We start from the raw sequence: 22,721 nt of genomic DNA on the forward strand, positions 1-22,721 counted from the left end.
CCCTCCCTCCCACCCTCCCTATCCCAGCCCTGTTTGTTTCTTGTTTTTTTTTTTTTTTTTTGCGGTACGCGGGCCTCTCACTGTTGTGGCCTCTCCCGTTGCGGAGCACAGGCTCCGGACGTGCAGGCTCAGCGGCCATGGCTCATGGGCCCAGCCACTCTGCGGCATGTGGGATCTTCCCGGACCGGGGCACCAATCCACGTCCCTTGCATCGGCAGGCGGACTCTCAACCACTGCACCACCAGGGAAGCCCTGTTTGTTTGTTTTTGAAGTAAATACATGTGTCTGTGATATGCAGGGTTCTCTAAAGCACAGGATCCAGGTAGGGGCTCGTCTTGCCTGGGTCTAAGGACAGTACTGAATGGAGCAATCCAACATTGTCCCCCTCTATAGCTATGGTGTTGTACATAAAATACATACTATTGCACTAAATGATCATGCATGCTGAAGTTATAAAAACTTTATAACTATGTTTATGACATACACAATGGAATGAGGTGTGTACTTTACTCCTGTTTGGGAGAATAAACAATGATCGCCAGTCTGTATTTGTATCTGAGAAACGCTAAATTGAAGTTAAGCCAATTTCTTTACACCAGGACTTCTCAGAACCTTGAATATACTAATGTGAATTGCGACTGTCCAAGAGGGAGACAGAGCGTGCAGTATTTTTCAAAATTATTTGACCACCAAAACATTTTTCATGAAGTTTTATTAATATCTCACAGACACATTTTCAGAGATCCTGAACTACCCTCGGCCATCTTCAGTAGGAAAGAGTAGAAACCAAAAGGCAGAGCCAGTGCAGCACTGGGAGAACCTCCTGACTCCCAAGGTAACCGAGAGAGCCTGCCTCATCGTGACGGCTCCACTCTGCAGATGACACGGGTCTCTGAGCGGTCAGCAACTGATCTCAAGGCCCTAGAATTTAGTGGCTTGGCCACTGCACTTACGCCGTTTATCATGGCTCCTCAGCAGTGTCTGAGTTCAATCCCAGGAAGTATGGAATCTGTCTTTATGATAGGGAGTCTGATGCCAGGGAAATCTTTATTCCAGCAGTGAGTGGACTACCCCAGGGATCTCATCCCTCCAACTGCCTGCGTCCCATCTGTGTGCCGGGCTCCAGGTGAGCTGACTCCCTCCTCGCCTGCCTGGTCCGCCTCTCATCATCTGATCCGATTCCACTAGTGGACTGAACTGAACCAGGCTTCCACCTTCTCCAGGCAAGGACCCTGGGTTATTCACATTATTTGAGTCCACAAGGTAGGACCAAAAAAAATCTGTGGATGGCAATGATGCTGGAGATGATCTGTGATATAATTTCCACCAAATAACCCTCAAGGACCCAGCAGCCATCTTTTTGACTGAGGATACCAACCCATCATATACTCTTTTGTGTGAGATGAAATGAGATAATGTGAGACACTATATGTACAAATGTTTCATAAATGGTAAGACATCATACAAACAATAATGAATACAGTCTCCGTTGCCCTGATCAGTGATTGGTCCATTTCTAATAACCCTCAGCTTTTGATTGAGATTTCCAGTACCTGAGCCAGACCCATCTGCCCTGTCTGTCTTATCTAGAGTTCAAATTTTGATAGCCCATCCACCAGTTCCTCTGTTTTAGATACCTGCAACCGCTCAGCATAGCGCTTTTCCAGTGCCCGGACAACCTTTACGTGGCACATTGGAGATGGTTCTTGAAGTAGTGGAGAGCCAGCTTGAACTGGATCTGAGCTTTGGTGTTGGTCCGGTATATGTTGTAGCTCTTCTCCAGGGCTGCCAGCTCTGGGTCCGCCACTGGAGAACGGGGCTGGTGACCTACAATCACATTTGAGCAGGACCCCACAAGCAGGCTTCCGAGCCCATCGATAAAGAACTCTGCCAAGAGAGGGAAAGTGCGAGAAGGAAATGTGAGCTTCCGCCAGAGACCCAGGGCCATACTGCAGGTCTGGGAGGGGAGTCGGGGGGAGGGGACACAGTTTATACCCCTGGGGAGCTTCCGCCCCTGTGAAGCCACCTGCCCAGGCTACTGAGTTGAGGACAGACAATGATATGGGTAGAGAGACACAGATTGGCTTCCAACTGGACGGAACTGTGGACTCCAGGACTGAGAGGAATGAGAGGGGAAGGTCACCAGCTGCAGTTTCATAGGAGAGGATGTCTGGAAAAGAAGCAGCAGCAGCCAGGTGGGAAAAGAGGGAGGGGCCAGAGCTGGAGGCAAAGGAAGGGGAAGGGCGTCGTGGAGAAGCAGAACAGCCTGGGGGAGACAAGAAGGCAGAGAGGGTGGTGGGAGGCAAGAGAGACCACGAGGGACTTCCCTGGTGGTCCAGTGGCTGAGACTCTGAGTTCCCAATGCAGGGGGCCTGGGTTCAATCCCTGGCCAGGGAACTAGATCTCACATGCCGCAACTAAGGGTTCGCATGCCGCAACTAAAGACCCTGCATGCTGCAACAAAGACCCTGCACATGGCAATGAAGATCCAGTGTGCCGCAACGAAGACCCAGTGCAGCCAAGTAAATAAATAAATATTCTAAAAAAAAAGAGAGAGACCACGAGCTCTCCATTTTAGGGAGAAAGGGTGAGCTCCCCATTTTGGGGAGAAAGGACAAGCTCCCCTGAGCAGTGGCATACGGCCCTCCCTCCTTGGGAAAAAATAGGCTTCTGAGATCTGTCCACAGCACAGCTCCCTTCCTCACTCTTCCAGCCTCCCCACCTGAATGAGCCACTCGCTGCAGGCGGGGGTCGAAGCCCACTCTTTGGAGCCGCTCTGTGTGGGCCAGGAAGAAGTTGACAACGCCACTCGTCACCACGCAGCTGGGGAAGCCGTCCAGGGGCCGGAAAGATCCTGACCGCCGGTGGAGACAGTTCCCATTCTCACTGTGCTCCAGGAACAGCTTAAACTGGAACACGTTTCCAAGCACACTGCCGCCTACCTAGCCGGTGGGCAGAGAAATCCACATTAGAGAATAGACTCAGTATCCATGTAGCTGCTGTCAAGAAGCCTTCCTGGACTGAACCTCAGTTATGACAAAAATCACACCCTTTATCTACCCTTCATACTACACTTACACCAAGTCCAAAGGGCAGACAACTCTGCTCCGTTTACCCTCCAGCAGGCTCACTCTTTCCAGGTGACTCACTCCCTTCCAGTACAAGGAGTGGTGTTTAGGTGCAAGAGGCAGCCTGCTCGTGCAGGGGTCCCTGTGTGGACTTCCTGCAGCTAGTAGTTTGTCTCAAGCTGCCTTCGTTCCGTTCTCTGCTCCCGGCTCACCTCTCTGTGCTGCCCGTCCCTGCACTCGTGGGAGATGCATGCATCTAGCTGTTGCAGCCCGAACAAAACAGGACAAGCAATTATATCTATTCCTGAACCATCATAATCACCCTGGGTAGCACACCAGTCTGATTGTCTGCCATCACCTGTACTTTCCCTCCCCCCTTAGTAAATGAACCCTCTTGAGTTTTAACTGGACTAAATTAAAGTCTAGCCAATTAACCCAATAAAGATGAAATTTTCCCACTTCCCTTGCAAGGTCTGACCATGTGTCTAAGTCCTGGCTGAAAGGATGTGATTCAGAACAGATGTCTGCAACTTTTATAAAGATCTCAATCTTAAAAGAGAACTTGTCCTTCACTTCCCCTCTCCCCATTTCTTCCGACCATACAGCTGAGGACCACGAAGATGGACAAACAACGGGGAAGGAAGCTGGTCCAGGATGACCCTGGAAGGAGAGTCGAGTGCCAGCTTGCATTCTTACACGGGTGGGAACTGCACCTTCTATGTCATTTACGCTATTGTGATTGGGTCTCTAGAGACATCTTAGTCAAGTCAGATGCTTTGGGGACTGTCCACCTGGAGTATGAAGTAACTGTGGTCACTGTGCTACTTCTTATACATTTTCTTTCTTTTTAACAGCTATATTGAGATAGCTTTGACATATTAAAATTGTATATATTTAAGGTGTACAGCTTGGTGTTTTGATGTATGTATACGTTGTGAAAAGATCACCACACAAGCTAATTGACAAATCTATCACCTCTACCTAGTAATCTCTGCAAATTTCAAAAATACAATGCAGCATTATTAATTACTGTCACCTTTTTCTTCTCTTTTCTATATGTGACTTGACTTTTGATGTTTTTGTTATTTTTTTAATGTCCTTAAGGCCACATAGTCTTTTATAGCCTTGTGCCATTTTCATTTTTGTAACGGTGTGTGACAGCGCCAGAGCCCCGCTCGCTTTCTCTGGCCACTCCAGAGAGGAGGAAGGTAGAAGTAATAAACACACCATTTTAAAAACAGAACAACGGTGAGTTTTGGGCGTGGGTGTTGGTGTAATTTGCTCAAAGAAAAGTAAGAACAGAGGCAGAAGCGGAACTCGTGTGTCTGATTCCCGCGTGATGGTCTCAACCCCGGAGCTGTGCTGCATCACCTCCTGCACCGGGCCCTCCCCCGCCCCTTCTGCCCTCCCTTCTCTCTTTCCCTCCTCTTCTTTCGCATACTTCCCTCTCTTCCTTTCTCCTCCCCTTCCCCTCTCACTTGTCAGATTGCAATGGGGTAGAACCAGCAACTCTCCCTTACCACGTCCAGTTCTGTCTTCTCTAGGACATCCACCAGCACCTCAATCTTGGTCTTGTCGTTGAAGAGAAAGTCATCGTCCACCCAGAGAACGTATTTGGTGGTGACCTGAGATATGGCCAGGTTCCTACCAGCAAACCAACCCTGTGAGTAGAGTGAGGTTAGATGGTGGTTGCCTGCCCTGCTTCATATCAGCGTCACCTGGGAGATTTCTCAGTTCCCAACAAGCAGGCTGCACCACAAACAGTGGCTGAGAACCTCTGGGTTAAAGGGAGTCCATGTCTCAGAGACACTGGAAGAGGGACAGGGACTCTCTGGATCAAAGACTGAGACAAAGGCAGAAAGTCCTTCCTTGGCCCTGTGGCTAACATGGACCGATGGAAGTCCCCTTTCACCCCAGAGAGTCTCTGTGGCTCTCCCGCCCTTTCCCCTCATGCAGCCTGGAAGCTGTTGGAGCGGGGGACACTCTGGTACGTATAATATCCACTATCCACTTCCTCCTGTGTGTGCTTGAAAGATGGTGCATGGGGGAGAGAGACGCTCCAGCGAGGGGGGAATTATAGGGATGAGAGGTTTCTCTGCTGTTGGACCTGCATGTCAGGAAACCTTAGCCTGTCGGACACCTCAAGCCACTTAGAAGGCCCTCAATCAATTTCCACACCAAGTGTGAGGAGAGGCAGATTAACTACCCTGTTAATGCAGAAAAGGGAGAGTGGCCTGATTTCTCTGTGAATTCGGAATCAGCAAGGGGACTCCCCGCCCATGCCAGGCCCCTGCTGCCTTGGGAGGGCCACTGAAGCAGCCCCATTCAGGGCAGAACCTGACTGTGGGCCCTCTTGTCCCGGGATCCGGGTGTCTCCCCATCTGGGAGGGACATACCTTCCCATAAGGCATGGTGTAATACTCCACGTGGCTGTCATTAATTTTCAGGGGCTCCTTGCTGTCATCAGCCACGATCACGGTCAAATCTGGGTAATACTCACGAATGCTCCGGACCATGGTCATGAGCTTGTGGGGACGGAGGAAAGTTTTGGTGGCAATGGTCACCAGGTCTCTGAGCTTCCTCTCTGAGCAAGAAAGGGTAGATGTCAGAGCTCTGTCTTCAGGAAGCCTCGCTGTCCTGACTTGCATCATTCTGGGGGCACATGGGTCGTCTGGTGCGGTGGGGTCAGCTGAAGTTAACGCATGCTGAAAGCTACACCCTCACCTATTGTTGTGGGTGAATGCAAGAGAACCCGACTGCAGAGCCACTTTTCAGAATGACAGAAATCAGAAATCATTCTATAAACCCTTTTCAGTACATGCTGCAGCATTACCCAGCTTCTCCTGGGTCTGTGGGAGAGAATGGAAATGAGACAGGGAGACAAGAGTACAGCCATTTTGGAAAAAGACCGGTCTTGGGTAAACAAGACTTGCAAACTAAAGAACAAAGGCCCTGGGGGCCCGAGTCCCAGAGGAAAAAAACCAGACTCACAGGAATAAAAGATTAACTTTATCTCTGTGCCACTAAGAGTATACCTAGTTGCCACAAGACAAGAAGCTCAACTGTAAATTTTCGCCTAATCTGTTCCTGGGCTTTCTTACAGAACATTCTCATGCATTTCTTCCCCCTCACGGAAGGGCTCCCTATTCCTGACAGCCACCATGCAGCCACCCGCTGCTGAGCAAAGAAGTTGGATGATTTCTGGAAATTATCCGTGATTGTGAGACAAACCTCCCTTTTGTTATAAAAGCAACTCTTCCCTTCTACTCGAGGAGTTGGCACTTTTTTCCCGCCTTCTCTCTCTCTCTCTTTTAAATTTTATTTTATTTTTTATACAGAAGGTTCTTATTAGTTATCCATTTTATACGTATTAGTGTATACATGTCAATCCCAATCTCCCAATTCATCCCACCACCACCACCCCCCCGCCACTTGGTGTCCATACATTCGTTCTCTACATCTATGTCTCTATTTCTGCCCTGCAAACCGATTCATCTGTACCATTCTTCTAGGTTCCACATATATGCATTAATATACGATATCTGTTTTTCTCTTTCTGACTTACTTCACTCTGTATGACAGTCTCTAGATCCATCCACATCTCTACAAATGACCCAATTTCGTTCCTTTTTATGGCTGAGTAATATTGCATTGTATATATGTACCACATCTTCTTTATCCATTCGTCCGTCAATGGACACTTAGGTTGCTTCCATGTCCTGGCTATTGTAAATAGAGCTGCAATGAACATTGTGGTACTTGACTATTTTTGAATTATGGTTTTCTCAGGGTATATGCCCAGTAGTGGGATTGCTGGGTTGTATGGTAGTTCTATTTTTAGTTTTTTAAGGAACCTCCATACTGTTCTCCATAGTGGCTGTATCAATTTACATTCCCACCAACAGTGCAAGAGGGTTCCCTTTTCTCCACACCCTCTCCAGCATTTGTTGTTTGTAGATTTTTTGATGATGCCCATTCTAACTGGTGTGAGATGACACCTCATTGTAGTTTTGATTTGCATTTCTCTAATAATTAGTGATGTTGAGCAGCTTTTCATGTGCCTCTTGGCCATTTGTATGTCTTCTTTGGAGAAATGTCTATTCAGGTCTTCTGCCCATTTTTGGATTGGGTTGTTTGTTTTTTTAATATTGAGCTGCATGAGCTATTTATATATTTTGGAGATTAATCCTTTGTCTGTTGATTCGTTTTGCAAATATTTTCTCCCATTCTGAGGGTTGTCTTTTCCTCTTGTTTATGGTTTCCTTTGCTGTGCAAAAGCTTTTAAGTTTCATTAGGTCCCATTTGTTTATTTTTGTTTTTATTTCCATTACTCTAGGAGGTGAGTCAAAAAAGATCTTGCTGTGATTTATGTCAAAGAGTGTTCTTCCTATGTTTGCCTCTAAGAGTTTCATAGTGCCCGGTATTACATTTAGGTCTCTAATGCATTTTGAGTTTATTTCTGTGTATGGTGTTAGGGAGTATTCTAATTTCATTCTTTTACATGTAGCTGTCCAGGTTTCCCAGCACCACTTATTGAAGAGACTGTCTTTTCCATTGTATATCCTTGCCTCCTTTGTCATAGATTAGTTGACCATAGGTGCGTGGGTTTATCTCTGGGCTTTCTATCCTGTTCCATTGAACTATATTTCTGTTTTTGTGCCAGTACCATATTATCTTGATTACTGTAGCTTTGTAGTATAGTCTGAAGTCAGGGAGTCTGATTCCTCTAGCTCCATTTTTTTCCCTCAAGACCACTTTGGCTATTCGGGGCCTTTTATGTCTCCATACAAATTTTAAGATTTTTTGTTCTAGTTCTGTAAAAAATGCCATTGGTAATTTGATAGGGATTGCACTGAATCTGTTGATTGCTTTGGGTAGTATAGTCATTTTCACAATACTGATTCTTCCAATCCAAGAACACGGTATATCTTTCCATCTGTTTGTATCATCTTTAATTTCTCTCATCAGTATCTTATAGTTTTCTGCATACAGGTCTTTTGTCTCCATAGGTAGGTTTATTCCTAGGTATTTTATTCTTTTTGTTGCAGTGGTAAATGGGAGTGTTTCCTTAATTTCTCTTTCAGATTATTCATCATTAGTGTATAGGAATGCAAGAGATTTCTGTGCATTAACTTTGTATCCTGCAACTTTACCAAATTCATTGATTAGCTCTAGTAGTTTTCTGGTGGCATCTTTAGGATTCTCTATGTATAATATCATGTCGTCTGCAAACAGTGACAGTTTTACTTCTTCTTTTCCAACTTGACTTCCTTTTATTTCTTTTTCTTCTCTGACTGCCATGGCTAGGACTTCAAAAATTATGTTAAATAATAGCGGTGAGAGTGGACATTCTTGTCTTCTTCCTGATCTTAGAGGAAATGCTTTCAGTTTTTCACCATTGAGAATGATGTTTGCTGTGGGTTTGTCATATATGGCTTTTATTATGTAGAGGTAGGTTCCCTCTATGCCCACTTTCTGGAGAGTTTTTATCACAACTGGGTGTTGAATTTTGTCAAAAGCTTTTTCTGCATCTATTGAGATGATCATATGGTTTTTTTCTTCAATTTGTTAATATGGTGTATCCCATTGATTGATTTGCGTATATTGAAGAATCCTTGCATCCCTGGGAAAAATCCCACTTGATCATGGTGTATGATCCTTTTAATGTGTTGTTGGATTCTGTTTGCTAGTATTTTGTTGAGGATTTTTGCATCTATATTCATCAGTGATATTGGTCTGTAATTTTCTTTTTTTGTAGTATCTTTGTCTGGTTTTGGTATCAGGGTGATGGTGGCCTCATAGAATGAGTTTGGGAGTGTTCATTCCTCTGCAATTTTTTGGAAGAGCTTGAGAAGGATGGGTAATAGCTCTTCTCTAAATGTTTGATAGAATTCACCTGTGAAGCCATCTGGTCCTGGTCTTTTGTTTGTTGGAAGATTTTTAATCACAGTTTCAATTTCATTACTTGTGATTGGTCTATTTATATTTTCCATTTCTTCCTGGTTCGGTCTTGGAAGGTTACACCTTTCTAAGAATTTGTCCATTTCTTCCAGGTTGTCCATTTTATTGGCATAGAGTTGCTTGTTGTAGTCTCTGACGATGCTTTGTATTTCTGCAGTGTCTGTTGTAACTTCTCCTTTTTCATTTCTAATTTTATTGATTTGAGTCCTCTCCCTCTTTTTCTTGATGAGTCTGGCTAATGGTTTATCAATTTGGTTTATCTTCTCAAAGAACCAAGTTTTAGTTTTATTGATCTTTGCTATTGTCTTCTTTGTATTTCATTTATTTCTGCTCTGATCTTTATAATTTCTTTCCTTCTAATAACTTGCGTTTTGTTTGTTCTTCTTTCTCTAGTTGCTTTAGGTGTAAGGTTAGATTGTTTATTTGAGATTTTTCTTGTTTCCTGAGGTAGGCTTGTATTGCTATAAACTTCCCTCTTAGAACTGCTTTTGCTGCATCCCATAGGTTTTGGATCATCACGTTTTTGTTGTCATTTGTCTCTAGGTATTTTTTGATTTCCTCTTTGATTTCTTCAGTGGTCTCTTGGTTATTTAGTAACGTATTGTTTAGCCTCCATGTGTGGTTTTTTTTTTAACGTTTTTTCCCTGTAATTGATTTCTAATCTCATAGCGTTGTGGTCAGAAAAGATGCTTCATATGATTTCAGTTTTCTTAAATTTACTGTGGCTTGATTTGTGACCCAAGATGTGATCTATCCTGGAGAATGTTCCGTGTGCACTTTAGAAGACAGTGTAATCTGCTGTTTCTGGATGGAATGTTTTATAAATATCAATTAAATCTATCTGGTCTGTTGTGTCATTTAAAAGTTATGTTTCCTTATTAATTTTCTGTTTGGATGATCTGTCCATTGGTTTAAGTGAGGTGTTAAAGTCCCCCACTATTATTGTGTAACTGTCGATTTCCTCTTTTATAAGCTGTTAGCAGTTGCCTTATGTATTGAGGTGCGCCTATGTTGGGTGCATATATATTTATAATTGTTACATCTTCTTCTTGGATTGATCCCTTGATCATTATGTAGTGTCCTTCCTTGTCTCTTGTCACATTCTTTATTTTAAAGTCTATTTTATCTGATAGGAGTATTGCTACTCCAGCTTTCTTTTGATTTCCATTTGTATGGAATATCTTTTTCCATCTCCTCACTTTCAGTCTGTATGTGTCCCTAGGTCTGAAGTGGGTCTCTTGTAGGCAGCATATATATGGGTCTTGTTTTTATATCCATTCAGTGAGCCTGTATCTTTTGCTTGGAGCATTTAAGCCACTCATGTTTAAGGTAATTATTGATATGTATGTTCCTTTGACCATTTTCTTAATTGCTATGGGCTTGTTTTTGTAGGTCCTTTTCTTCTCTTGTGTTTCCCACTTAGAGAAGTTCCTTTAGCATTTGTTGTAGAGCTGGTTTGGTGGTGCTGAATTCTCTTAGCTTTTGCATGTCTGTCGAATCTGAATGAGATCCTTGCCGGGTAGAGTAATCTTGGCTGTAGGTTCTTCCCTTTCATCACTTTAAATGTATCATGCCACTCCCTTCTGGCTTATAGAGTTTCTGCTGAGAATCAGATGTTAACCTTATGGGAGTTCCCTTGTATGTTATTTGCCATTTTTCCCTTGCTGCTTTCAATAATTTTTCTTTGTCTTTAATTTTTGTCAGTTTGATTACTATGTGTCTCAGCATGTTTCTCCCAGGGTTTATCCTGTATGGGACTCTCTGCACTTCCTGGACTTGGGTGGCTATTTCCTTTCCCATGTTAGGGAAGTTTTCGACTATAATCCTTCAAATATTTTCTCGGGTCCTTTCTGTCTCTTTTCTCCTTCTGGGTCCCCTATAATGCAAATGTTGTTGCCTTTAGTGTTGTCCCAGAGGTCTCTTAGGCTGTCTTCATTTCTTTTCATTCTTTTTTCTTTATTCTGTTCTGCAGCAGTGAATTCCACCATTCTGTCTTCCAGGTCATGTATCCGTTCTTCTGCCTCTGCTATCCTGCTATTGATTCCTTCTAGTGTATTTTTCATTTCAGTTATTGTATTGTTCACCTCTGTTTGTTTGCTCTTTAATTCTTCTAGGTGCTTGTTAAACATTTCTTGCATCTTCTCGATCTTTGCCGCCATTCTTTTTCCAAGGCCCTGGATCATCTTCACTATCATTATTCTGAATTCTTTTTCTGGAAGGTTGCCTATCTCCACTTCATTTAGTTGTTTTTCTGGGGTTTTATCTTGTTCCTTCATCTGGTACTTAGTCCTCTGCCTTTTCATTTTGTCTATCTTTCTGTGAATATGGTTTTCATTCCACAGGCTACAGGATTGTAGTTCTTGCTTCTGCTGTCTGCCTTCTGGTGGATAAGGCTGTCTGAGAGGCTTGTCTCCTGCCTTCTCTCTTGTGCACAAACTATCTCTTTTAATAAAAAGCTCTGTGTGCCTAAGAGTCTTGCAGAAGCGATATTCATTTCTATGGTATTGCTGCTGCCCAAGAATCTGGAAAGGGCTCAGTAACAGAAAGTGTCAAGTAAATCATGTTCAAGAGCATGGCAAATGAATCCTCTCCTACCTTTTCTCTTCTCAGGCCACATGATAAGTTTGGTTCTTTTGTTATAGTAAAGAGAGAATCAGGGGCCTGAATTACCATAGGAGGTGGTCAAGGTAGGGGACTCCCAGCCAAGTTGGTGGTACAGAATTTTGCTTTGAAATTCCATATTTTTCCAAACACATAGCAATGATAAAGAAAAATGCAGACACAGCTGTGCTCAAAAATAGACAACATTTCTTCCAAGAACAGATATCAACAGCTGTGAGCAGAGCTGGAGCTGGGTGTGCAGCAATCTGAGGTCAGAACAGCAGAGGAGTCTGGGAGGCCAAGTCTGAGTGTTTTAATGGAATAAAAGTGTCTCATAAGGTATGTGGGTCCACAGCCAGGCTTTTTGCTAGAAGCCACACACTGAAGCCAGGCTGCACTCCCTCCATCTCTCACCACATACTACCTGCTGGGCAAGGAACCCCAAACATCCATCATCCCTGTACACAACTCTGGTTGCAGAGATGACACCACATCACAGCCAAGCCCTGTGCCAAGCCACCCTTAGGCCCAGCAACTGGCTCTTCAGTGATGACAGTATCACTAGGGAACAAGGACCCCAACACTCCGGTATGAAATGATGGACTAGGAATCTTGGGCTAGTGGAAGTAGAAGCAATTGTAAAGCTGTGAGATGGGAACAAATCAGGAGAGAGAGAGAGAGAGAGGAAAGAGGGAGAAAGAGGGAGAGAGGAGAAAACAAAACAAACAAGCAAAAGCCTCCTACTCAAGATGAGCCACCAGCAAAAATTCCAAGACACTCAAAGAAAACTACAGCCAGCAAATCGACTCTGCACAGTGTGTATCTACCACTCTAGATAGACAAAATCATAGAGGAAGCTGAAAAGGATTTTAAATGAGAATGTTTAAAATCTTTAAAGTGACAAATCACAGAATCACCTATATGAAAAAGAAAATATGGAACAAAAACAGGCATAAATGAAACGAGAATATTTAGATATGAAACCAACTTAAAATTACTGAAGATAAGTGTAAAGAACCAAAAGGGAGACCTGACTTCAGATATTTAAAATTTTTTAACTAACATAAGAGAATGCTATGAACAGCTCTATGACAAAAAAAAAAAAAGTAGGCAATTTACATCAAATTTAAGACAACTTTACAGAAACATTTTAAAAATTGACTCAATGTACATACAGATCAATAACCATTAAAGACACAGAACTGATAGTTTTAAATTTCTTCCCTTTCTCTCACTCCTTCCCATCCACATTCCCATCCTTAACCACCTTCCCCAAAACTTGGACCAAAAAAAAAAAAAAAAAAAGACATAAGGATCAGATAAGTTGTAATAAAACTCCAAGAGACGTATTATTCTTATTTTATTACAATTCACTTCAGCAAACAGTGAAAAAAGGAAAGCTATCCAACTTGTCTTACGAGACTTGTATAATATTGACAACAAAACTGGGCAAGGACATTACAGGAAAAAATAGTCTCAGTTTTGAATACAGGTGCAAGAATCCTATATAAAATTTCATCAAATTTAATTCAGCATTTAATCAACTAATACATTGCAATCAAGATGGGTTTATTCCAGAAATACAGGAACAATTTCAACAGCAGGAAGTCAATAATATAAGTCACTACATAAACCCAATTAAAGGAGAAAAATTATTTCAATGGGTACAGACAATTTATCTGATAAAGTTCAATACTCATTCATATAAAAACTCTCTGCAAGGAAATAGAAAGTAGAAATAGAAAAATTCTTAGCAGCAGTAATAGAAGGAAAGGGACTTCCCTGGTGGTCCAGAGGTTAAGACTTTGCCTTCCAATGCAAGGGGTGCAGGTTCAATCCCTAGTCGAGGAGCTAAGACCCCACATGCCTCACAGCCAAAAAACCAAAACATAAAACAGAAGCAATATTGTAACAAATTCAATAAAGACTTTAAAAAAATGGTCCACATCAGAAATAGAAGGAAAGAAGGAAACTTTCTTACCCTGACACATCTACCACACTCCTACCCAGCAAACATGAATGGTAGAGCATTCGAATGTTCTTAAACTCAGGAACAAGCAAAAGTGCCTTCTACCACTGCTATCATTCAACACTGTACTGCAGATTTTAGCAAAATGCAGTAAGACAAGAAAACTAAACAAATGATAAGAACTGGAAAAGAAGAGACAAAAATTATTATTTGTTCAAGAGACTCTGTTAAAAACGATCACTAATATGAGTGCAAGAACGATGCTGCTTGTGTAAGTTCAGCATTCAAAAATCACTAATGTCCTATATACCAACAGCAACCAATTAAAATGTAGAAGAAAAAGATCCAATTTATAAAAGCAATAAGAAATATAAAGTACCTAAGACTAAATCCAATGAAGTGTGCAATTCCTTTACAAATAAAACTAGAAAATAAATTATTGAAGAACCTATGAAGAGACTATGACATGGAGATTATAACATGGAGTGGTATACCAGATTCATGGTTGGGAATATTCAACTTCATAAAACTGTCAATTCATCTCTAATTAATCTACAAATTCTATGAAATTCTCATCAAAATCTCAAGGGATTTTGGAGGATCTTGATGAGCTGATGCCAAAACGCTAATGAAAAAGTAAAAGACCAAGAAGGGCTGAGAAAAGTTTGCTAAATGAAATACAGTCATCCTGAAGTACAGAATTTATCCCCACTAGATACAAAACCTGTTATAAAGTGTATGGAAACATTATGGAATGAGCCCAAGGATAAATAGATCGATGTGACCTAAGAAAGGTTCAGACCCCTGCATGCATGAAAGTGGGTGTGTGAACGGCTGGCTGTACGAGCAGTAGGCGGCTGCACCACTAGGTCTGTGGTGGTGGGACAACAGGCTCTCCATACACAAAAAATTAGGTCCTCTTCACATGCCACACATAAATATCTAAATGTAAGAACCAAACATGTGCAACTTTTGAAAAAAATAGAGGAGAGTATCTTTGTGGCTCCAACGTAGGGAAGAATTTCTTTTTTTTTTTTTTTTTTGTGGTACGCGGGCCTCTCACTGTTGTGGCCTCTCCCGTTGCGGAGCACAGGCTCCGGACGCGCAGGCTCAGCGGCCATGGCTCACGGGCCCAGCCGCTCCGCGGCACGTGGGATCTTCCCGGACCGGGGCACGAACCCGTGTCCCCTGCATCGGCAGGCGGACTCTCAACCACTGCGCCACCAGGGAAGCCCGGGAAGAAGTTCTTGAATAAGGCACAAAAAGCAAAAGATAGAAAACAACGAATCAATTCTATTAAAGGATAAAGCTTTTAATAACAAAAGACCCCGAAGCAAAATCAAAAGACAAGCCATGGACTGACAAAAGGTCAGAAACTAGAACTTCATGCCATACAATGTAACTTTTATGAGAAGTTCAAAAATGCATTGTACCACACTGTATATGCTGTGTGTGTGTGTGTGTGTGTGTACACATGTGTAAGAATAGAAATCTACATATTAAAATGTACAAAAACAGGGAAAAGAAAGATCATGACTGCTGGAAGAAGGGAGGGGAAGAAGATTGTGGTGATTTCCATTTTATTGGTAACACTTTATCTTTAAACAAATCTGAAGCCAGAAAGGGTTTTTTTGTGAACTCCTTGTACTTATTTCTTTTATTTTTGAGATAGTTATGATGTTAAGCCCATACTTTAAATCCCTCTCCACAGATATTTAATACTATTACTTTAAAATAACAATTTATATTTTGAAAAGAATCTATTTGAATAGATTACATTTTGAATATATAGGTAATACAGTAAAAAAATGTCAACTGTTCAAAATCCTAAATGTATTGAAAGTTATACCATGAAAATACTTCTTCCCATCTCTGTTCCCAACTACTTGGTTTCTTCCCAGGAGTTTACCAGTATTACTAATTTCTTGTTTATTTTTCTGTAATCAAGCAGTTATGTCTTCTTTCCCCCTTTCTTTTTACAGAAAAGGTAGCTTACTCTTTACTCTTTTCTGTACATCTTGGAAAGCATTTTGAATCAGAATAAAAACCTTCCTGCTCCTGTTTTCCTCCTCCATCCTTCTGAATGGCACTGCGTGGCATTTCATTATACCGATGGACCACACTTGATTTAACCCGTGCCTCCCACTTTTAAGGTTTTTGGCATTGCAAACAATGCTGCAATAAATACCTTCAAACAAATGTCATTTCACACAGATGTAAGCATCTTAGGATAATTTCTAGAAGCCACATGATAAGTGGCTGGACCAAAGCACATATACGTTTAAAATGCTGATAGGACTTCCCTGGCGGTGCAGTGGTTAAGAATCTGCACTTCCACTGCAGGGGGCACGGGTTCCATCCCTGGTCAGGGAACTAAGATACGGCTCGCAGTTTATATTTCCCCACTCTTCCAACACAATATGAATGTAGTTTTCATTTGCACTTTTCTTAGCATGAAATTGAGCATATATTTTAATGGCTAAAAGTATTCTTGAATTTAACTTTTTGTGAATTGGCTTATTCTTTTCTTATTGTTCTTTTCTTATTCATGTTCTTTTCTTATTGATTCACAAGTGCTCTTAAGTAAAATTAGACCTTTGACTTTAATGTGTGTTGAAGATATTTTTTCCCAATTCATCCTTTGTCATTTGACTTTGCATATGGTAAGTTTCTGTCATAAAAACATTAAAAATTGTTATGTATTTTATGTTTTTAGTCTTTTCCTTATGGCCCGTGGGTTTTGTGTCATATTTAGAAAAGCATTATACGCCAAAGTTTTTATTAATTAATTAATTTACTTGGCTGTGCCACACAGCATGCGGGATCTTAGTTCCCGGACCAGGGATTCAACTCATGCCCCTGCAGTGGAAACACAGAGTCCTAACCACTGGACTGCCAGGGAAGTCCCTCCAAAGTTATTTTTAAACTCCACGTTTTTTTCTAGTACTTCAAAAAAAATAGATATTTGCCTATTTGGAATTTATCTTGGTATGAGCTGTGAGATAGATTCAACTTGTTCTTTTCCACATAGTTACACAGTTATCCTGCATGATTTCTTAAATAATCCATCTTTTCTCCCTTTAATTTGAAAAGCTACCTTTATCACATGGTAAACTATCAACATGTCTATTTCTAGATTTCTAATTTGATTCCATTGATGTACATATTCCTGCTCTAGTACCACTCTATCTTTATAATTATTCTTCTCCTCCATCTCAGATGGGATCCCTTCTGAATCTCACCAATATTCTATAGGACCCACCATGAAGCCCCAGAGACAAGGGCCTTACCTGGTCCAGGATCATATAACTTGGGCATAACAGGAAGGCGGATGGTCACTGGAAACTTGGCCACTGAGGACTTGGACTCCAGACTCACTGGAGAGAGAAATAAGGTCAGGTTGGGTGCACTGTGTCTGGGTCACTCCCCACGCTGCCCGGGAAGCTGACGGGATGCGGGAGTGGACTGGTGGAATGAGACTGAGGACCGCATAGTCTATGGCAGTGTGGCTCATAACCTGCTGTGCATCCCTGGGGCAACCTGCTGATCACCTCCAAAACTCACGTTTCCTCCCCGTAAGAATCTGTTGGGTAAAGTGGGCTTGGAATCAGAGGGATGGATTAAATTTGACTTTGCCTTGTTATCTGAAATTCCTTGGATAAATCACTTCACCTCCTTCTCCATCTACAAAAGCAAGATAATACTACCTGCCCCATTTTATACCTCACAGGGTCATTTTGTGATAAGAAACGTTTGAAAATCTGAAGGTGAAGAGAACTTTGCCTCTAGTTTGTGCTCATGGGAAATCTGTCCCACACTTCATTTTTTCTGTTGGTGTCCTGGGAATGCATCCTGTGTAGCTGCTCAAAATGGGAACGGGTGCCTTGAATTCAACCAGAAAGAAACTGGGGCTGCCCTGCCGGTGGCAGGAGTTGTTCTCCCAGGAATTCTGGGGATGGGAATGGGGACTGGGATGGGAGGAGGAAGACAAAGCCACTGACCTGGGGGCTTCTAGTTCCCCACATCCCTCTTTCCTGTTAGTGCCCAGGACAAAATACTGATGCATAGACTGCCCCCCATCTACTGCAGCCAACATCTTCAGGTTTGCTTGCTACTGAGAATGAGGAACAGAACTGGATGGTTTCTAGGGACACAGCATGAATGATCTGTCTTCATGGAGAGTCGAGCAGGCACTTTGCCTGTCCTTTCCTTTGAGTCACTCTATGTGGTCAATGGCAACGTGGGGGATAGCACTGGGTACAGTAATTGGGAAGTTAGGTGTTTAGAGTTAGAAACAGGAGCTAGAGAGGCAGGCTTCCTGGAGGAGGAAGACTTTGAGGGCCTGATGGTGTTTTTCTGGGTCCCTAAGCATTTTGGACAGGTCCCTAAGCATCCAAGGACAGCCTCTCACCTACATCCACCCTGCAGCGCTGATACTCTGTGCTTGTGTATGTCACGTGCTGGAGTATGAAATTCAAAAGCTTCCGGTTACTGGTCGAAATGTTCAGCTGCTTCTGGCCTCTGCCCTGTACCACACTGTCTGGGATGTCAGCGAGGGTGTTCAGTGTCCCCAGAGAAGCTGTCAGGGTGACCTAGGGTGGATGAGATAGAAAGATGAAATGCAAAGAACAGCACATACCCAGAATGGCCAGTAGGGAGCAGAGTGCATAAACACGAGAGGAGAAGGATCACGGGTGCCCCTGAAACCTAGGGTCTGGCTCTGCGGTTGCTGCCCCAGCCCCAGTAAAGAAGAATCAAGTTCTAGGACCTGGTGTGTTCAAGGGCCATTTCTGAAGCATTCTTAACTCTTGCCTTGCAGGATACCATTCTTAAAGATTTCTTCCTACCCTTTCCTACCCCGGCTGCTCATATATATATCTATCTCTCCCTCTCCCTCTCTCTCCCTCTCTCTCTGTCTCTCTCTCTCTCTGTCTCTCTCTCTTATTTATTTATTTATTAAAATTTATTTATTTATGGCTGCGTTGGGTCTTCGTTGCTGCGCACGGGCTTTCTCTAGTTGTGGCAAGGGGGAGCCACTCTTCATTGCAGCGCACAGGCGCTTCTCATTTCAGTGGCTTCTCTTGTTGCTGAGCATGGGCTCTAGGCATGCAGGCTTCAGTAGTTGCGGCACATGGGCTCAGTAGTTGTGCCGCACGGGCTTAGTTGCTCCACGGCATGTGGGATCTTCCCAGACCAGGGATTGAACCTGTGCCCTCTGCATTGGCAGGCAGATTCTTAACCACTGTGCCACCAGGGAAGCCCCATGGCTGCTCCTTTTGAATTCCGTTTGCCGACTCCTTGTCTATCTGACCTCCAAAGAGAGTTTTTCAGGGTTTGGTTCTGCATCCTCTTCCCTTCTTAATCTACACCTTCTCACTAGAGGAGGCAGCAGCTTTAAATACTATTCATATGCTGATGGTTTAAAAATGTACATCTTCAGGGACTTCCCTGCTGGTGCAGTGGTTAAGAATACACCTGCCTGCAGTGGTTGAGAGTCCGCCTGCCGATGCAGGGGACACAGGTTCGTGCCCCGGTCCGGGAAGATCCCACATGCCGCGGAGTGGCTAGGCCAGTGAGCCATGGCCTTTGAGCCTGTGCGTCCGGAGCCTGTGCTCTGCAACAGGAGAAGCCACAACAGTGAGAGGCCCACGTACCTCAAAAAAAAAAAAAAAAAAAAAAAAGAATATGCCTGCCAATTCAGGGGACAAGGATTCGATCCCTGGTCTGGAAGATCCCACATGTTGTGGAGCAACTAAGCCCGTGCGCCGCAACTACTGAGCCTGTGCTCTAGAGCCTGTGAGCCACAACTACTGAGCCCACGCGCCATAACTACTGAAGCCCGCGCACCTAGAGCCTGTGCTCTGCAACAAGGGAAGCCACCACAATGAGATGCCTGCGCACCGCAATGAAGAGTAGCCCCCGCTCGCCGCAACTAGAGAAAGCCTGCGTGCAGCAATGAAGACCCAACGCAGCCAAAAATAAATAAAGTAAATAAATAATTTTTTTTTTTTAAGTACATCTTCAGCTCCTATCTTTCTGAAATCCAGCTGCTTCATTGGTTGCTCTGCTAGGAAGTTTCACAAGCAGCTCAAACTGATATCTTCAAAACTGAACTATGTTTTTTTCTCGAGAAACCTGTTTTCCACCCCGTCCCTGGCTCTCCTTGCCTTGTGAATGGCATCTCCACCCACTCAGCTGTTCCAGTCCCCAAATGAAGTCATTCTTGTCCTGCTCTTTCCCCAACACCTACAGCCAATCCATGAGAGAGTCCTGCCCAGTCCACCTTCAACATGTAGCTAGAAGCCATCTGCTTCTCTCCATCCCCACTGCTACTCTCTTCCCTTGCCTTCTTGTCTTTTGCAACAGCCAGTTATCTTTAGGAAAAGTAGCCTAGATTATGTCATTCCTGCTGAAAACACTTTAGTCATTCGAGGTGCTTTCTGAGATCCAAACTACAGGCACTGGGAAAAGAGCAGTGAATAAGACAGACTCCCTGCCTTCAAGAAGCTTATAGTCTAGTGAGGAAGAGTGGCAATAAGCATATCATGACACATATAAAGTAATTCAGGTATGATAAGTGCCATGAAGAAGGGAACACAGAGTAGAGACAAAGTGACAAAGGTGTAGGGGGCAGCGGCGGTGAGGGTAGTTGCGGGGGAGGTGTCCAGAGGCGCCCTCTGGAGGACAGAGCAGCTTTGCTCAATCACCACCTATTACAGCCCCGTGTGGCATGCAGAAGGAGGAAAACTAAATTTCCCAGACTCCTTTTCAGTTAGGGTCTGGATGTGATTTACATCCCACCCCTCAGACATACTTGCATAGACCTTGATTTGGAGCTATCTTAAATGGGAAAGAAGGGCCAGCCACAGAGCATCCACCTTGCTGGCACTGACCCGAATAGAGCCAATACAGCCCGGCTGTGGCCGCAGCTTCCTCTTGTAGCTGAAGGACCCTTGGTGGCCCAGTCCTCTGGAAGTCCTCCCTGGAACTCCAGCTACCCCACGGCTGGAAAATTCTTGACGTCTATAGGCACCCTTCCCCCTCTCCCCACCATGGACTCACGTCTAATATTTAATCAGGATAGAGACTCTGTCAAAATCTGAAACCGGCTACCATGGGGGGAAGAGGGCACAGGCAGTGAGCAAAAGACAGGATGCCAAGTGCAAAAGGGAGCTGGGAAGGGGACCCTTGCCTCATAGATGGGAGCATCTGGTCCTTCAAACTGGAGACCTGGAGAACACAGGGAAAAGGACAAAAAACAACATTTGAGAGGATGCCAAGGACTCCCTGATGCTCTCACCTTCCTGACTGACTCCTACACATCCCTCCAGAGCCCCTTTAAGTGTCACCTATCCAGAGAGTTTGCTGACCACTCCCCTCTCACCAGGGCTCTATTAGATGGTGTCCCATGGTCCTTCTCAAATTCCAGCAGTTCTAAAGCCACCAATGCCCACCCTCAGTTTTGGATGGGTGCTGTGAATTAATCCAGTCCCTTCTAGGTATCTCTGTTACTAAAGGGAAGGAAGCAATAGATAAATAATGAATTATCCTGAACACGCTCAGTTTCCTGGAATAGTCAAATTCATAGAGACAGAAAATAGAATGGTGGTTGCCAGGGACTGAGAGGAAAAGGGAGTTACTGTTAAATGGGTGCAGAGTTTCAGTTGGAAAGATGAAAAAGTTCTAGAGATGGTTGCTGGTGATGGTTGCAGAACAATGTGAATGTACTTAATGCCACAGAATTAGACACTTAAAAATGGTAAATTTTATGTTATGTATGTTTTACCACAATAAAAAAAGAACTACCCAAAATGGCAAATCATTTTTTAAATGACTATTCAAAAACACTAGCAATTCATCCGAAATGATTTTATTTTAGAATCTATCTCTGTTCTTATAATATGATCAGTTCAAGCTCTAATTCAGACATATTCTTCTTATGTGGCCTCAGATAACTCTGTGAAGTTGGCAAAATAATATTTACCTCACAGGGATGTGATGCTGAACTAAAAGAGTGTGTAAAATTCCCTTGTAGAGGAGAGTTTTAACTGGCATAAATATCCTTTGCCATATGCACTCCCTGGAGATGGGCTCATGCTTTGCCTGCTCCCATGATGCTGGAGGCCACCAAAAAGCCAATTATGTCCCAAGATTCCTCGATGCACATAGATTTCTGTCCTCTTCTGTTATCTCGGATACCCAGGGAGGTCACAGCTACTAAGGGCGATTCCCAGTGGTGGCAAGAGTGAGACTAATGAAATGGTTTCATTTCATTAAATGAAACCATATCAAGCTTCATTGTGCTGGGTACACAGCAGGTACCCTATGAATGACTGTTCCCTTCTGCTTCCTCCTTTTGCTTAAGAAGGAATAAGAAAGTTGCTCGGGTCTTTTCTGAACGGAGATGTACCTACCTGGGATGGGAACCGTGTGCAGGGGCATCACTTCCACCCCGTGGACAGGGTACCCAAAGGGCAGGTTGGGCTGAGCCAGCAGGGGCGGTGGGCGAGGCAGCCCTTCTCTGCAGAGAAACAAAACCATTGGCAGCTGCTTCGACGCCTGTCCCTAGTTAGTTCTTAAAGTGATGTTTGTACCCAGAGCTTTGGGCTGCCAATGGTGAGAAACTGAAAGTAGATTGGCCCGATCTGCCCTCCATTTTCTCTCCTCCTTTATTCCTGCCCCTCCCTCCAGCCTCTAATTCCGCACAGGAATTGAAGCAGATTACAACAAAGCACATTCAAAGTCAAAATCACAACCAGCAAAAAAGAAGAAGCAAAATAATCAGACCATATCGGCCAACCCAGCAGCAGTGGCTAAACACCAAAGACACATCTGAACTTCCTGGTAGGCAAGGTACAAAGTAATTGACAACCAATACGCTGGACAAAGGGCAAAGCAGACCAACTCCTGAACGGTGGTAAAACTTTTCTTGTCACTGAACAAATAAAATATATAAAACTTTATCTAGGAATGGATGTTGTCTCAATATTTTTAGAGCAACCACAGTGACCATTTCCAGGTGGCTTTGTTGTTGTAACAACCTTCAGTCAAACGCATAACACAATCCAGTGATATTTTGACTGTTTGAGGGACTAAAGGTAATACGGTTGTTAGGTAGGCTT

The 22,721-nt window shown here is 43.4% G+C and overlaps 1 protein-coding gene across 1 annotated transcript; it reads right to left on the reverse strand.

Moving 5' to 3' along the window:
- Positions 1 to 1,533: 1,533 nt before the first annotated feature.
- Positions 1,534 to 22,140, reverse strand: B4GALNT2 (beta-1,4-N-acetyl-galactosaminyltransferase 2 (SID blood group)). The gene is made up of 8 exons (XM_067714216.1): positions 22,014 to 22,140; positions 20,792 to 20,829; positions 18,011 to 18,191; positions 16,890 to 16,976; positions 5,465 to 5,652; positions 4,589 to 4,729; positions 2,723 to 2,942; positions 1,534 to 1,887 (listed from the first exon to the last, which is right to left on the reverse strand). The coding sequence occupies exons 1-8, from the start codon at positions 22,138 to 22,140 to the stop codon at positions 1,682 to 1,684; spliced, it is 1,188 nt and encodes a 395-aa protein (XP_067570317.1). The 3' UTR covers positions 1,534 to 1,681.
- Positions 22,141 to 22,721: the final 581 nt, after the last annotated feature.

This window comes from Pseudorca crassidens, chromosome 19, assembly GCF_039906515.1.
Source record: "Pseudorca crassidens isolate mPseCra1 chromosome 19, mPseCra1.hap1, whole genome shotgun sequence".
Classification (NCBI taxonomy): Eukaryota; Metazoa; Chordata; class Mammalia; order Artiodactyla; family Delphinidae; genus Pseudorca; species Pseudorca crassidens.